The 12,160-nt window shown below is 37.5% G+C and overlaps 1 protein-coding gene across 1 annotated transcript in view; it reads right to left on the reverse strand.

Moving 5' to 3' along the window:
* WDR64 (WD repeat domain 64) overlaps positions 1-12,160 on the reverse strand; it is a gene marked incomplete at both ends in the record, with an annotated part of 58,632 nt that overhangs the window by 24,243 nt on the left and 22,229 nt on the right. Inside the window, one exon of the mRNA XM_080615865.1 lies at positions 10,304-10,443. Coding sequence (XP_080471991.1) covers positions 10,304-10,443 — 140 coding nt within the window. The remainder of the gene's footprint in view (positions 1-10,303; positions 10,444-12,160) is intronic.

Here is a 12,160-nt window from a genome sequence, read left to right on the forward strand (position 1 = left end):
GGAAAAATCCTAGGGAAATCTGCAGCCATTTGTTTGATTCATCCCAGGATCTCCTGTATTAACATTATGTTAAAGGTCCAAGTCCAAGGGTGTCTGCAGCATACTGCTTTGATGAAGTTTCTTGCATTATATTCCTGAAAGCCTACTTGATTCACCTACAGGTAAAACCAGCTGTGTTGGTACATTAATCTGTCCATTGTGGATAGACACCCAGTAAGCCCCTTGAAACCAGCCTGAGCATCAGTCCATAACAGCTGAGCATTGTAACAGAAAAGGAGTCAAGTGGAATTGAGACAGAGACTGGAAGCTCATTTTGAAATTACTGGTTTTTTTCTTTTTTACTGATCTATTAGACAGTACAATGACTGGAATCTTTGAAAAACAGCCAGACTAGCCTGAACATAGAACTCTGATTGGCACTTTCATATAATTTCATAAAAGTTTTAATGACATAAGCTACTTGCTAAGGCCATTAACAAGTTACGCCCCAAGAAATTACTTACAACCAGTCTTATATCAGAAGTGCTAAAAAATACTATCTGATGTGTAACTCAAATTCAGCACAGTCATGCTGCTACTGACTTATAAAAATTTGTGACTGGTAGAAGGAAGATGGATTAAGTTATCATTAAAGAAATTTGATATGCAAAGTAATTGCTTTTAGATCATCTTTCCTAACACCAAGCTAGAAATCTGACAGGAAGAACTCTGAGGAAAAAACAAGAACAATCTGTCAACCTCATACATAAAACAGCTACAATCGAATTCACTGCTGAAAACTCAGAAAATTCAGTTCCATAAAGTTGCTCACCTTTAAATACAAAGACCTTTGAAAACCTAAAAAAGCCCTGAGAAATACTTTCTATGCTGATTTGCAATTAGATAATTTTATGTCTGTAGAGCACCACTAAAATATGTCCATTTGATCCCATAAAATCTTAAACTGTTTGTTGGTTGTTTTTTTTTTAATGTAAATATTCCAGGAAAAAAATTCATTTTACACCTAAAAACAAAGAAAGTAAGTGGTTTCCCAAATGGCACACAGCAAATATTAGTCTGAAACATAACCCACAAGTTTTGACTATTTCAGCTTTCTTCACCATAGCCTATTCCCTTCTGAAATCTATTTATTTCTCTGTTGAACAGAGCATGTGCCCATTACAATTCACACGCAATACATCATGTCCTTAAAAATGCTTTTGATAATGAGGAAGAATTCACTTGTGCGTATGTTCATGTTATGAGAAGTTCTTTCCAATTGCCAGGAATTATTTCTTCCCAAGGCACACACACCATGACTGAGAATGAATGTTTGTTACTCTGTATGTTATAAAATGTTATGGTATAGGTCTTTTTTTCACTAAAAAGAGGATCTCAGCACAGGAAAAACACCATTGCCAAAAAAAAAAAAAAAGGCTTAAACAAATGCTTTCCATGCTAAAAGCCCCCACAAATAGAAGACCGTTCACTGTATGCAGAATAAAAATAGAGACAATAATGGATGAAAATTATTCAGGGAAATACACAGATTTTGAAGTTATTGGAATTTCCATTAGTAACCTGATTTTAAAGGAAGTTATATTGGATTAGCAAAATTTTGAAGAGGAAGGAAAGAAAAGAAACAGATCCATCCTTTGGCACCACAGAGAAGTTCATGGTGGGTGTTTCAGAATTTTAAATAGAAGAAAATTTTTCTTGCATACTTTCTTTGTTTTCAGGAAAACTCAAAAGGAAAATGCTCTGAAGAACTTCTTACAGAGACTAAATTTTCCCTGATAACAGTACTGAGTTAGAGGAACCATGTCCAACATATTCCTCTGATAGGCTTCTGATTACATTTCAGTTTACTCAGACATGCAATTTCTGAAGCATACCAAAACAGGCAGTGAGAAGGCTTGAGAAAAGAAATCCAGTTGAATAGAAAAAATGGTGAAACTGTTCATCCACCTGACAGTAGACCAGCAAAAACAGAGAAGAATTGGTGAAGAAAGTTGAGAAAGTTAAGGCAATGTTGCAGGTAGATATTCAAGCTCAATTCTGGCACAGTCACAATTAAAGCATGTAAAAACAGTTAGTGCTGATTTTACAGCACAAGTGAATCTAAGTAAAAGCTTCTTGCGCTATTTCTCGCTGCTTGTTTAGCTATTAATGCCAGTACCACATTAAGAAAATGCAGTCACTTAAAGTGACAGCAAAAACCTGGACAAATCACAGTATTCATGAATCTCTTCCCTCCTTCCAGCTTTCTTCCTTTCCCACCCTATGGGCAGGGATGGTGAGATTACATAGACCACTGTTCCACATGAATGACTATCACACAAGGCATCCCTAGTGTGGCCACTAGATATGTCACTGCTATTCATCTGCATCAGCACACACATGACTGCATGAATTCAGGCACAGAGAGTGGCAACAAAAGGCATGCAATTTGGAAATTGGGAGGTGACTAGGGGGAGTTGCCTTGGGGACGGTTTGTTAATAGTAACTTTATTGTCCTACGTATTTATTGAAGAACTTTCTTATCTCGGCTGCAACAGCTTCAGCAAACTACTTCGTTGTCCTTTCCAGGATCATAGTCTGGGTCAATTCCCTCTATTCTAGGGTGCTCTTCTTGTGTCTTTCATTTTTCAAACCAGTGGCAAACCCACCTAGTTACAGATGGGATTTCCACAGACAAAGCAAAATTTGGAACTAAATAACTCCAGAATTCTGTGAGAGTTCTTGTCAAAGCCTTCTGAGAGCCTTTAAAAAAATTAAACGTGTATATTTGCATACATAAACACTTCTCTTTCAAGCACTACCTTCCTTCAAGCCCTAAAAATTAGAACATAGAAAAAAGCCTGAACTCTCTTTTCCCTCTAGTTTAAAGCCTATGTTTTATGAGTATGTAAAAACAGTAACGCCTTCTGTTCTATTTTTCTTAATACACACACAGAGACAGACAAAGAGCAGAAGTTAGAATCTTACTAACTTAAATGGGAGCAGCAGAGGGAGGCAGAACAAAGAAGGCAAATAAGACAAGACAAAATTGTTACAGAAATATTTTACATGTTCTCAGTACAATAAAGTTCAGGTTCAGGAACACTTATTTCATGCTGGGTTGCTGAGATGAGGCCACTGTGGAAACATGCTTTGACTTCGAAAGAAGTGAACCCTCTTCTGCCCCTTTCTGTCTGCAATAAACTAAGAAAAGTACTGAAGAAGCCCAGGATTTGCTGACCCTCCTACACCCAGCAAGAGATAATCCCTTCAAATTACTGCTAGTTAAGAATAAGAAAGTGACCTTAATACACTACTTTGAAGAAAGTAACAACTCTCAAGAGAAAACAGTAACTTCTTTTCAGTACTTCCAAACTCTCACATCCTGCAGACACTTTTTGTAAGTTAAGAAAAATTTGGGTTTTTTTGAAAGACAGACAACTTTCCTCAGTTTTACAGAATGGTGATGCTGCAAGTCTTTAAAACAGCTTATGAAAAAACACTTGTGCAGGAAAATCCAAAATCCAATGACTCTTGCAGCAGAAAGAAGTTACACTAGCCATAGCACACGCTGTAAGCACAGACAGGAAGAGTAAGCAACAATTAAAGCTGATTTTCTGTTTGAGTGTTCAGTTCATCTGCCCCTATTTGCTACACTGTTCAACTGTGGTCACTGAAGTCTCCACAGTCTATGTGGAATATTTACAGATTCATACAGAACCTCAAAGACAAAAATCACCAGGCATGAAGCACAGATCAGACTGCCGTTCTGCTTGCTCTATTATTTAATAGAGTAAGTTATCTGGAGAGAGTGCCATTGTGTGTCTTGTGATCCCTGAAGGTGATCCTGCAAAGTACTATAACTCGCTGTAGTTATTAGAAGACGTGGGAACAAACTGATGTCAATGGGATTACTTGTGAGGCTAAGGCAAGAAGGATTTATCTCTAAGCATATTAACGCAATGTGGTGTAGCAGATGGTACTTTAACTAGTGCCTTATTCAGACAGTAATTTGGCAAAGTTCAAATTATGAACATTTCAGTTTACTTCCTCAGATAGTACCATTAGGCTGGTAATATATAAAGTTACTTTCCTTTTCCCAAATGTGGAGGAATGCTCGAAATAAATCAAACTGGTTTATATGCAATAGTGAGTCTACTTGTGTAGCAATGAGCCTGCAGGGTATTTACTGGGTGCTATGCAGTGACTGAGAGTGTGTAAAGCCTCTGTATGCCCCTCTCTGTACTCTGTGTGCTGACAACAGACCTACCTGATCCCTAATGCAAACATAAAATAACCTCCAACACCTCTGGAAAACAGTTTCAGTGAACATTTAGATGGTTTGTGGGTCAGAAGCAGGAGGCTAAAGGTGTAGGACAGAGGTGACTGCCTATGAACACCTGGATTAGAGGAGCTCAAAAAGTCAGGTTCTTCCTACCAATTTTGAGCCAATCTTAGAAGGATGCCCTCACCTTAGACATAAGGTTTGAAGTGATTTTACTTTTTCACAGAATCACAGCATCACAGAACGGCTTAGGTTGGAAGGGACCACTGAAGACTATCTTGTCTAAGTCCACTGTTCAAGTGAGGCCACCTAAAGCAGGTTGCCCAGGACCATGGAGACTCCACAACCTCTCTGGGCAACTTGCACCAGTGCTCATTTTCCCTCCCAGTAAAAGAAGTGTTTCCTGATGTTCAGACACAACCTCCTGTGATTCAGTTTTCATTTCCTCTGGTCCTGTTGCTGGGCACCACTGAAAAGAGCATGGCTCTATCTTTATACCCTCCTTTCTGATACTTATATACGCTGATGATCTCCCTTGAGTCTTCTCTTTTCCAGGCTAATTCTGTAGGTTTGTTTTTATTTTTGCAGACTACTCAAGGCACAAAGAAATTCAAATGATGGAAAATGGGACAGGAAGTAACAGAAAACAGGGTAAGTTACATGAAAAGTCCAGAGAATAATATTCAACATTCTTGAAGGATTATGCAATATAAGAGGAGAATAAAATTCTTAATAGCTGGGTGGAGCAAATAAACTGAAGAGAATAAAAGCTCAGCAGCGAGAGAAGGATTAACTTTAACTTTCAAAGCAGTATATGAAAAATGTATCTGATATAGATGTTGCCACATAATTTCTGTGCAGAACGACTGGAGCAAATTTCCCAAATGCCTCTTTTTCAAATTATCTCGGTTAAATTGAATATTGTTGATATACAGAACATTCTAGTAACAGCCGCGATTAGCAATGGTTTGACATAAAGTAAACATTGTGCTTCCAGCTCACCTGTTTCCCAGAAGACAAATGACTGTATTATAAATATATCCTTAAAACAATGTCATGTGCTTTCAAAATAGGCTAGATAAAAATCCACACTAACCTACACAGACATTGATACAATCACAAGACAGACAAAAGACATTTATGACTTCCCACAGGGATATTGCACAGCCAGATTGCCATTATGCAGGTCTGGAGAGAGAGCACTGGAGACTGATAACATTAAGGTTTGAGTAAATATGCAAAAGTCAGAAAATACAAAAATATGTAAGATATTTTTACCTCACTTCATCCTCCCTGAAACACTAAAAATCTGCCCTTGAGTTCTGTAAGAATAAAACTAACATATATTTAGCAGAGTTAATTTAGTATGGGCAAATTTCAGCAAGGAACCGTTTTTGTGCTTGCATCAAGTTGGCTGCATTAGGTTTTGAAGAAATTACGAATGGAATGAAACCCTGCTATGCCCCAGAATGGAGAAGTGAGAAGTCACCTGTTTATTGCACTACTCTCCTGCCATGTGTAAATGTGTGCATTGCTCTTTTGGTATTTGCTGCCAAAAATAAAATTACTTTTAGAGAGAAGAGAAAGTCTAAAGAATAATCCCTTCACTGATTTAAAACAAAGGTTTTTTGCTGTTTACAAATGATACCACACAATGGTGTAAAGGCTGGGAATATATACTCCTTGCACTAGCCCTGCTACTCATCAAACAAAACTGAGATTGTTTTTAGACATTGAAGCCTGTGGGTTTAAGTCTTGCTCAGCTGACTTACTTAAGTGATCTAATTCAACCAAACCCACCACTGGAGGTATTCTAGTAAAATAAATGGAACAACTGGCAATTTTGGCTTACTGATTTCCACTAACAACTGAAGTTAGGCAAGACATGAAATTGTAGCCTCCATTGTTCCAGTTGTGAATCCTCTGTCTGCACTAAAAGAGATAGAGTTTGCCAGTGCTTCACGGCCTTTCAGTACAAGGGCTATGCAGTCTGGTCTGGACTCTGCCATGGCCTTAATCTTGTTTCCACAGAGCATTATTAGTGTAAGATCATTTTTCGTATAATGATCTACTTCCTGCAACATCTCCAGGTTTAATAACCCCTGTCCCTATGAGTATGTTTTTTTAACTTAATGCTTTCTGAATGCATTCAGAATTCTGTTATATGAAAAAAATTAAGCTATATATGTTTCAGGCTTCAGAACGAGAATAAGAATGCGCAAACTACAGAGAGGAAGAGGCAATGAAGGACTGAATGATGTGGAGTTAAAAATTAACACAGCAAAGGTTTCCTGTCCAGCATTCTTCTACCTAGGGTGTAGTGTCAGGTCAGTTTTCCATTATTTCTCTAGTCCACAGAATGCTCTCGTATTACCCTGTACTTGGTAGAACTAATTCTCCAGCTGACTGGGCCCATTTTAAAAAAGGCCAGCAATTTCTATTAAATTTGTAGAAAAATGCCTTTAGTGCCAATGTAACAACCAGATAGATGAAGTACTTTTATACGGATAGTCTTGCCTTGCCTTGCCTGGCTTGAAACATCCAACTCATGTCATGGTTCATCATCTAATTAGTGTATCCTGAAGCATCCGAGGATGCTGCTTAGCTGTAATTCCAAGTCCAAAGATAGCGCTTTTTAAAGGACTTGCATATTCTACCAGCATTTCTCTTCAGTAAAAATATATTGCCTCAGTGCTTGAATAAGCTATGTTATTTCATTTTGTACTCCCTCAGACCTAAGATAAAAGGTGTAAAATAGTTGTAACCAACTATGGTGGGGAATACAGCACTCTTTCCTCTTTTTATAATGATAATTATCACTTGAATTACAAGCATAAATCAAGAGAATAGGCTGCTCCAACCATATTGGAAAATGTGTTTCCTGATATCTGGGTTAGCGGCTTCTGCAGAATAATTCCAATCAAAGAGCTCCTTATGTACATTTGTATTTACAATTAAATACATATGCTTTCATTTTCATGCCAGTGACCTAATCTATGACTGCAACACTCTGAAACTTTAGCAAAGAGTCCATGTATTATGTAAAAATCCATGACTGTTTTGGTGCAATGACACAGAGCACTAGTTAATACCTTCAGCCAAATTTAAGAGTATTTCCTTTTTGGAAATATTTACAATGAAAGGGAGACACACTGTAAGTGTAGCTGTGATGAATGTGGTTCCTCTTGTTCCGTGATATATAATTTAACACAGAGAATAGTTTGTGTTTGTGGTAAATCTCAATATAAGATTTGAAACATGTTCCTATGATTAAGAACAGATAGATCACATTGATATTTCAGATCTCCTAGTAAATTCACTTAACTGAACAGATGAAGAAAAAGACATGGCTATGGAGTACAACTATAATTGCACCTATGCACACTTGGCTTTAAGATCTTGAAAACCTGGAAGATCAGGAACAGATCTGTTTCTGGGAATATTATATTCTGAAGCAAATCCAGCAGCACAGAATTATGACAGTCCCTGCCTTGGCCCTCCTCTCTTCCTCAGTGTCACTACAGTGGAAATACTAAATCATATGACTAAAGGGCATAAGAAATTATTTCCAAATCTATGGCTCTGCTTCATTTGTAGCTATTACGTTATAAACCCAAGAAAGTAACCTTAACTTTCATGATGAGAGATTTTGAAACACACATTATTTTTAATAGCTGCCTGACATCAGTTTAGTAATAACTTGTTCCATCAAGAAATCCTTAAAGTATTGGAGCAAACAAAGTGTTCAAGTGCAGAACTAGTTTGAGGAATCTTTGTTTTCTTAAATTGAACAATCATTTCAGTTGAAATTCCGAAACAGTTTCTCAATTCTTTCTTAATCTTTTTTCAGTTAAACATCATAGGAGGTTTCTTCAATGCTTTCCAGGAAGCTGCACTGCACCCTGGCCAAAGTGGCCCAGTGTAAACAAAGAATCTGCTCAGAATAGTTCAGATGAATTTCAAGTTTAGCTTGTATTGGATACCTTCAATATTGTCTTTAATCTAGCATCCATTTATAAGTAATTTATTAGTTCTGAAGAACTCTTGCACTTTAGAAATAAAGACAACCTTTCTTTGATTTCAAGTCTACACGACCATGTTCTTCTTTTCACAGAGAAAATTTAATTTTGGGGATGTCCAGAAAAAGTACTAATTTAATCTTTCTAAGCTTTTCCCTAATTCTGCTATTCTGTCAAACAGCCAATGAAAAATCTGTTAACTATAAAGAGATTTTGTTTCCCTTGGTTACAGTGCTTCTGTGAGACCATTAATATCTGTCTGGTGTATTTTCAGTAAAGATACATGGACTTTCCTTGTTTTGTTTCAGGGGCCTCCTATATCACAGTCAATGAAAGATGAAAACAAAGTAGAGAAAACTATTTTGATTTTTCTTATGCTAGACAGATTGGAATGCAAATTGGTCTTTGTCACAATAAAGTGATCGCCACTTTATTTATAAAGTTCCTTAGACTTCTCTATGAGGGATCCCTTCTTTTTTGATACAGTTTTCAACTGTGACCACAAGAGTTACCTGACTTTTGAAAGTCTAGGAATTTATCTCTATTTCTTTATATTTTTGAGAAGTGCAATTTCTACTTGTAACTCAAAGAGCTGTTTAAAGACACTTAGCTTTTAATTAAAACACTTTCACATATTCATTTTCATGTACAAGTGATCTTACTGAAGTCATGGCACAACTCAGCTCCATTTAGTTAAGATCAGGTGTCCACATACTTGGAGACTCATAAAATAGATTTTACTTCCCTTGGAATCATCACATGGAATCACAGAAAGGCCCAGGAGGGACCTCAAGGAATTTTCTGGTCATTTACTTCCCCAGGGCCTTCATTCTTAGTTGCTTTTCTATAAATATCTTCATGTACATTCATTTCCCTTAAGTCATGTCTCATGTCTTATTCCATTTTCCTACATGTATAGCTAGCAGGCTATCTGTCAAAACCCTCCTTAATCTGGCAGTAATACAGGCAGTAATCTGCCTGTAGCAAATGTACAGTTACCTACAGAATAGACAGGTATAGATTTACAGGAGGAAGGAGGAATGGTTATGGCTCCAGGATTATGTGAAGATGGGAGATTTCTGGTGACTTATTTTCAGCTAGTAGTACTTTTAGAAGGGTGTGGATTATTTTAAGAATAGGACTAAAGACATGAAAAGGTGGTATTTACTGGCACCCCAGTGAGCAGTGGTAAGCAATTGCGGCAGAGGAGCAGCACAGACAGAATAGCTCAGTAATATTTCCATCCATTTCTTCCAAATCTTGCAATATCTGGTTGAAGACATTTTATTATTGATTTTAACCAGGAGAAGTTCAGGTTCAATATAAGAAAGAAGTTCTTTACTGTTAGGGTGGTGAGGCACTGGAACAGGTTGCCCTAAGAAGCTGTGAATACTCCATTCCTGGCAGTGTTCAAGGCCAGGTTGGACAGAGCCTTGGGCAACATGGTCTAGTGTGAGGCGTCCCTGCCCATGGCAGGGGGGTTGGAACTAGGGGATCTTAAGGTCCTTTCCAACCCAAACCATTCTATGATTATATTAATATTCCTGTTCATGGACAATATTTTGGATCAGTAAACCTTGTAAAAGGTGCTTTTCAGAAAGAGGTCAATAGTTGAACATGATGTATAGAGTCACCAGTGTAAGAAAAACTCAACCTATGGATTTAGTAGGCTAACAGGCAGAGACAAGGGTAAATGAAGCTGTAGGAAGCTTTTGCAGGTGACCACTACTGAATGGAGCGTTGAGGAACAGGTTATGTAATAATTCTAGCAGTTGCCAAAGTAATATGGAAATTAGGGTTAATATCTACTGTTGTAAGTATTCTTTTGTCACATTCAGAAAGAAAATATGTCAAAGAGTTACATTCTAGTCTTGCTTCTCAATATAAAAAATTTGGAAATTCTCAGCTAAAACTGCACCTTTTATTAAAATAAGGGATGAGATTAGGGCTGGATACCATCAAAAGCCTAAACCAAATGCCTACTTGCATTTATAGCATTGATTTCCATGAAGTGTTTTACCTTTGCAGAGGAAAGGCTGATCACATGTTGATCTTTTTCATTTGTCACAATTTCCACAACACTATGTAGGTGCCCTGACAGCTTCCCTGAAGGCTTGCTATTAACAGCAGGATGCCACAAACGAAGATATTTGTCATTACCTGAAAGGAAAAAAAAAAAGACCAAGTAGTCACTGGTATTACAAATAAGCTTTGTAATGGAGAGCTGTGTTGTTAAGTCTCTTGCTTCCATCACGTAGGCAATTCACACATAAGGATGTGAATTCTTCATTCTAAGGGCTGGATTCCAGCTTATGTTTTCATTGCTTATCCCCAAACTTGTATGAAAAACACACAACTGATTTGTGTTTCAAAGCTTTTTCATTTTGCCAGAGGAATGTTGGAGACACGGGATATGACTACCCGTGCTAGTCTCATAGAAGCAAAATACTTTATTAGAAATAGAACTGTGACACTGATTTTTTTCTTCAAAGAACTGATTTAGAAAAAACATCAGAACAATTTTTGTGTCCACTTAACCAGGAAAGGAAGGGATGACCACCTCTGTGGAAGAGGGTGGGCATGCAGAACAGGATGGGGAGCAGGCATGGAAGTTAAGGACTGATAGAAAACAATAGCCGCTGATGAGTGATTTTGTGTCTTGAAGTAAATGGCAATCAGGTCTTTCATATTTATTTGTGTGTTCAAACATTAAATTTACCTACATTTTAGAGAATAATCCTTGATTGCATTGTAAATGAATCCTTCTGTACTATTTTTGTAAGTTTCCATAAATATTTCAAAACACAAAGATGTATTAGTAAACTCCTGAGTTTACATACTGATCTAAACACAACTGTACCTCATGCACTGAAATAATTCACATTTCTCACAGGAGTTTCAAGAGAACATGAGCACAGTTTAAGTTTGACATTAACTAATTTATATTTCAATTTCAAATCCTGGCAAATATTGCAATTGAACTAATTGTATGCAATTAGTTGAACACTTTATCTTAACACACAATAAATGAAACAGCCATGTTTTTATCTATGCTTCAGTTTGAGTTTTAGCTTTTTCTTGGCTTGAAGTGCAGAAAACCAAAACCACATAGACTAGGAAGGCCCAAGAGTTTACCCAACCTGAACACTATGACACTGAGCTCAGTTTTGTTAAAAGAGAGAAAAGGTCTTGCAGTCTTCTCTCCAGGGATCTTCCTTAAGCTTGTTCAATCTACTGCCATTGGTCAGTGCCTCCCTCCATCTCTCACTCCAGAAATCTGTTACTTTTCTTCTTACTACAGCAATACTCAATTTATTTAGAAGCACCCCATCTCCCTTGTCCTCCATTAAAAGTTATTGTCCTCTCAGTTAAATTGGTTCCACTGTTTATGTAGCTTCTCTCTAAATGAGAGAGTCTCACTGGAGAAATGATCTATTCTTAAATTAGCTACAACAGAAAGTAATTTTGGTATATGCTGGCTCATTTCACAAGTGTGACTGAGAATGCAACCATGCAAACAGCTGCGCGGGCACAATGGAAGGATAATTTCTGCACAGGAAAGAGGAGCCATGGATAAGTACCTGACCAGTAGTAACTTTGGTGGGAATCAGTTTCTTTTCTGAAAGGGCAACTTTCAGACAGAACTATTCTACATTAGCTGTCTGTGCAGTAAGCATGGCAGTAGGTAACCTAAAAGGCTATAATTGCACTAGTGAAGTCCTTTCGGATGGGGAGCTACGGAGTGTGATGGGCCCCTGCTAACTTCCTCATATGTTGTGTTAGACAATAGACATGTCCTGCAAGTTAGCAGAACCCGTGTGATCCAGCCAGTACACATTACTGAGAAATAAGGCCAGGGAAGTAAAACTCAGCATTC

The sequence above is a fragment of the Psittacula echo genome (genome assembly GCF_963264785.1).
Source record: "Psittacula echo genome assembly, chromosome: 4".
In the NCBI taxonomy this organism is placed as follows: domain Eukaryota; kingdom Metazoa; phylum Chordata; class Aves; order Psittaciformes; family Psittacidae; genus Psittacula; species Psittacula echo.